At 55.8% G+C, this 3670-nt stretch overlaps 1 protein-coding gene across 1 annotated transcript in view; it reads right to left on the reverse strand.

Moving 5' to 3' along the window:
• Positions 1 to 3670, reverse strand: part of MYH9 (myosin heavy chain 9) — a 93525-nt gene that overhangs the window by 30140 nt on the left and 59715 nt on the right. The window contains exons 9-11 of the mRNA XM_024743444.1: positions 3361 to 3504; positions 2512 to 2607; positions 1600 to 1718 (exon numbers count right to left, since the gene is read on the reverse strand). Of these exons, the coding sequence (XP_024599212.1) occupies positions 1600 to 1718; positions 2512 to 2607; positions 3361 to 3504 (359 nt within the window). The remainder of the gene's footprint in view (positions 1 to 1599; positions 1719 to 2511; positions 2608 to 3360; positions 3505 to 3670) is intronic.

Below are 3670 nucleotides of genomic sequence, written 5' to 3' on the forward strand. Positions count from 1 at the left end.
ACTGTGGTGTTATCTACAATGAAGGAAGCTGCAGTAACCTAAATATCCAACAATACAGGCAGAGCGGACTTAGGCATCTGCAAAGACCTTTTTAAAATAAATGGAGACGAACTGAAGTATCTACAGAAGAAATGACAAGATGTCCGAGATTTGCTTCAAGTTACACAGTTAGGGGTGCAGGGCGACCGGATGAACCAGGAACCAAGCTTGGCCTTGAGTCAGTGACTCCTGAAGACGCCTGTGTGATGGGCACATGGGCTCCCTGCGCTATTCTCCACTTTATTGTGCAAATGTTCAAGAAGTTCCGTAATTAAAAAACAGGGTGACAACTACGTTTAAAAAAGAAAGAAAGGGGGCTTCCCTGGTGGCGCAGTGGTTACGAATCCGCCTGCCAATGCAGGGGACACGGGTTCAAGCCCTGGTCCGGGAAGATCCTATATGCCACGGAGCAACTAAGCCCATGCGCCACAACTACTGAGCCTGTGCTCTACAGCCCGTGAGCCACAACTACTGAAGCCCGCGCACCTAGAGCCAGTGCTCTGCAACAAGAGAAGCCACCGCAATGAGAAGCCCGCACACGCTACGAAGAGCAGCCCCTGCTCACCGCATCTAGAGAAAGCCCGTGTGTAGCAATGAAGACCCAATGCAGCCAAAAAATAAATAAGTAAATTAAAAAAAAAAAAAAAAGCAAGAAAGAAAGAAGGAAAAGGCCTTGCCGGAAGGAAAAAGCTGCCCGGTAAGCATCACTGGGTAGGACTGGGGCAATTTTTTTTGATTTTTCTGAATCTTAAGTGTTCATGTAGTATCTTCATAATGAAAAAATTAAGCTTCTTTAATTATCAGGGAAATGAACAGTTGGTCATAATCATGCCCGCTGTCTTCTGAAAACAGCTTTGGAGGGAGGGCTTTGCCCAGAATCAGCTGTCAGCCACCAGCGGGAGGCCCAGTGGACGGCACCCTTTGGAAAAAGAACTCATCAACGTGAATTCAAAGTTAATTTTGAGAGACGGGAGGAGCAGCGGCCTAAAACCACCCAGCGCCAGGGCCGTGAGAGAAACTAGAAACCACCCACAGAGGCCCTGCGGGCAGGGACTCGGGTCCTGGGCGGCGGGCACGTGCGAGCAGCACAGACCCCTGCCCGGCTCTCGCCACGTGCGGCAGGACAGCACGTGGGGGACAGACAGCCCTGAGGCCTGGGCTCCAAGAATGGCGGGTGCCGCCGCCCTGGCGCCAGGATGAGTTGTGCTACAGGAACACTCTGGGCTTGCTCCGCTTTCTCCTGGAACAGGACGCCCCTGCATCCTCGCCCGCCAATAAGCTCAACATCGACTCCGGGGAAAAGGCACATGGCAGCCCACAGTTCCCACCAAGGGTGGCGCTTCCTAGGCGGGGGCCTTGGCCTTGTTCCTGGACCCTGGGCCCGGCTTCCTTGTGCTCTCAGTGGGGGTAACACCATCTGCTCTCCGAGGCGCTGTGAGGACCCAGTGAGGAACCCAGGTGACAGTACCGAACACCGAGGGTGCCGCAGTGCAGGCCTCACCCTGGCCACTGCAGCGGCCCTTGCCAAGGAGGCGGCCCGACCCCAGCCAGAGGGCTTACCTGCTCCTTCGTCTGAGCCTTCTGGACGTAATCCCGTCCCACCTTGATGCGAGGGGTGAGGATTCCTCTGGTGAAATCGGTCACGTTGATACCCAACAGGTGGGACACTTTTTGGGCAGCTGATGTTTTTCAAAGGGTAAGGAGGGAAGGGGTAAAAGGCTTGAATTAAACCCAAGAGAATGGGTCCCTCTGCTCACCCTGGGAAAGTTGTAGTTACTGGGCGATCGTTACCGGACAACCAGCCCGGGCCCCGGCCCTTCCCCCACGGCACACGGAACAGCCAGCTCTCCCCTCAGGCCGGCGGCACGGGTCCTAACTGGGGGGGGGGGCGGGCCTGGCATCCGTACCTCTGCACACCCCCGGCCACGTCCTGAGTGTGAAAGAGGTTCCTACCCACAAACAGGACTGACTCGAGGCAGCGCTGCCCCAGACACAAGGGACGGAACAGGACAATCCACACGCGCATGGGTTAAACTTTTTCAAGAGCCCCTAAGAAGCGCGTGTTAAGGCTAACATAAACGAGTCACCTGCAACGACCCAAGGGACTAGCAGTGACCGAGGAGCTGGGGTGACGACACTGTTTCATGTCCTCGCGAGTTCACAGGCAAGGCAAGTGACAGCAGAAATGACTGTTTTACAGAGACAACCGGTGTGGTCTCAGAACAAATGAGGGGAAATGCTGGGCCACAGGATCATGGGTTTTCGAACTCATTCTAATGCTTACTCTGTGAAGAAGCAGCAGGGTCGTGTTCATGTGTGTTTCACAAAAAATACAGAGCGACGGGCAGCCACGAACACACACGCGACAAAAAAGACAGGAGTGTGTGGAATCTCTCCAAGACTCTTTCTCCTAGGCCAATGCAAGCCCAGGCACCTGCCCCTCTACTTCAGGTGAGGGGCCCACGTGGTCACCTGTGTTGTCGGGCATGGATGCCTGGTCGGTGTTCCGCTCCTTCTTGAAGACGATGTTGCCGAGCTGGAGGACCCCCGAGATGACCCGCAGCAAGCCTTCAGGTGCAATCAAAGGCAGGTCAGAATCAGGCGGGGGGTGGAATAAGCCCCTGAGTGGGGTGTCTCCCCGCCAGAGGCCCTCAGGCAAGACGAGCCACGTGAGGGGCACCAGGCCTCGGCCTAAAGCATGTCTCCAGGGCCTGTGGCTGACCTCAGCTTAGATACAAGCTCTGTTAACATTCCCAACATCTCCAAGTCCGGACCAAGGATGCACCTCTACCCAGGGGCACGTGGTCTATTTTTATAAAGTTTTATTGGAACACAGCCACGCCCATCCATGCACATGCTATCTGTGGAGCAAAGGTGACTGACCCTAACGCTAGAGAATGGAAGTCCCCCAACGCAGTCCCCCAATCTTCCTAAAATAAAGCCTTCAGGCCCTCCTCACCCTCCCTCTAGAGAAACGAGAAGACACAGGCAAGATGCACAATGTGTTCACTCTGAGCTTCGCCAGCGCGGAGACCCCAGCCAAGCCCCTCCCACGCTCGCCCTGGACAAAGCAGGACTAGCCCACTTTTAGCAAATGGCCAGAACACGAGTGGTGGACCCAGACTCTGGGCGCTTAGTAGCCTGTCCTTTGTTCCCCTATGTCCCCAGGCAATACGACTGGGAAGAAATAATCCTGAGCCTCAAATCCGAGGGACCGTCTACCACACACTCAGGGCCTTCCTCCTGGCCGTTACAGACTCCCTAAGGGCCAGCACCAGTGGGAAGTGCTCCCCAGGCTGCCCCAGGAGGACCAGCCCTCACCCATCTGCTCCTCCTCTGGGATGCCCATAATCCGCATGGCCTCCATGGTCTCCTGGAACATGTCCTTGTCCTGCTGCCCGGGGATGGTGACGTGCCCGTTGGACAGGAAGCGGTATTTGTTGTATGGCTCCAGCAGGAGATCAGCTGTGGGGGGCAGAGGGCAAGGTTTCGTGAAGGTCAGGAGGTGCTGGAACCAGACGCTCCAGTCAACACCGTGACCTCAAAGGTGTGGGAGACCGGGGAGCGCCCTGAAATACCCCAGAAACCGCGGAGTGACTGGAAAGGCCCTCTCCCCAGCCTGTGAGCTGGG

This window comes from Neophocaena asiaeorientalis, unplaced genomic scaffold (genome assembly GCF_003031525.2).
Source record: "Neophocaena asiaeorientalis asiaeorientalis breed wild unplaced genomic scaffold, Neophocaena_asiaeorientalis_V1.1 scaffold332, whole genome shotgun sequence".
In the NCBI taxonomy this organism is placed as follows: Eukaryota; Metazoa; Chordata; class Mammalia; order Artiodactyla; family Phocoenidae; genus Neophocaena; species Neophocaena asiaeorientalis.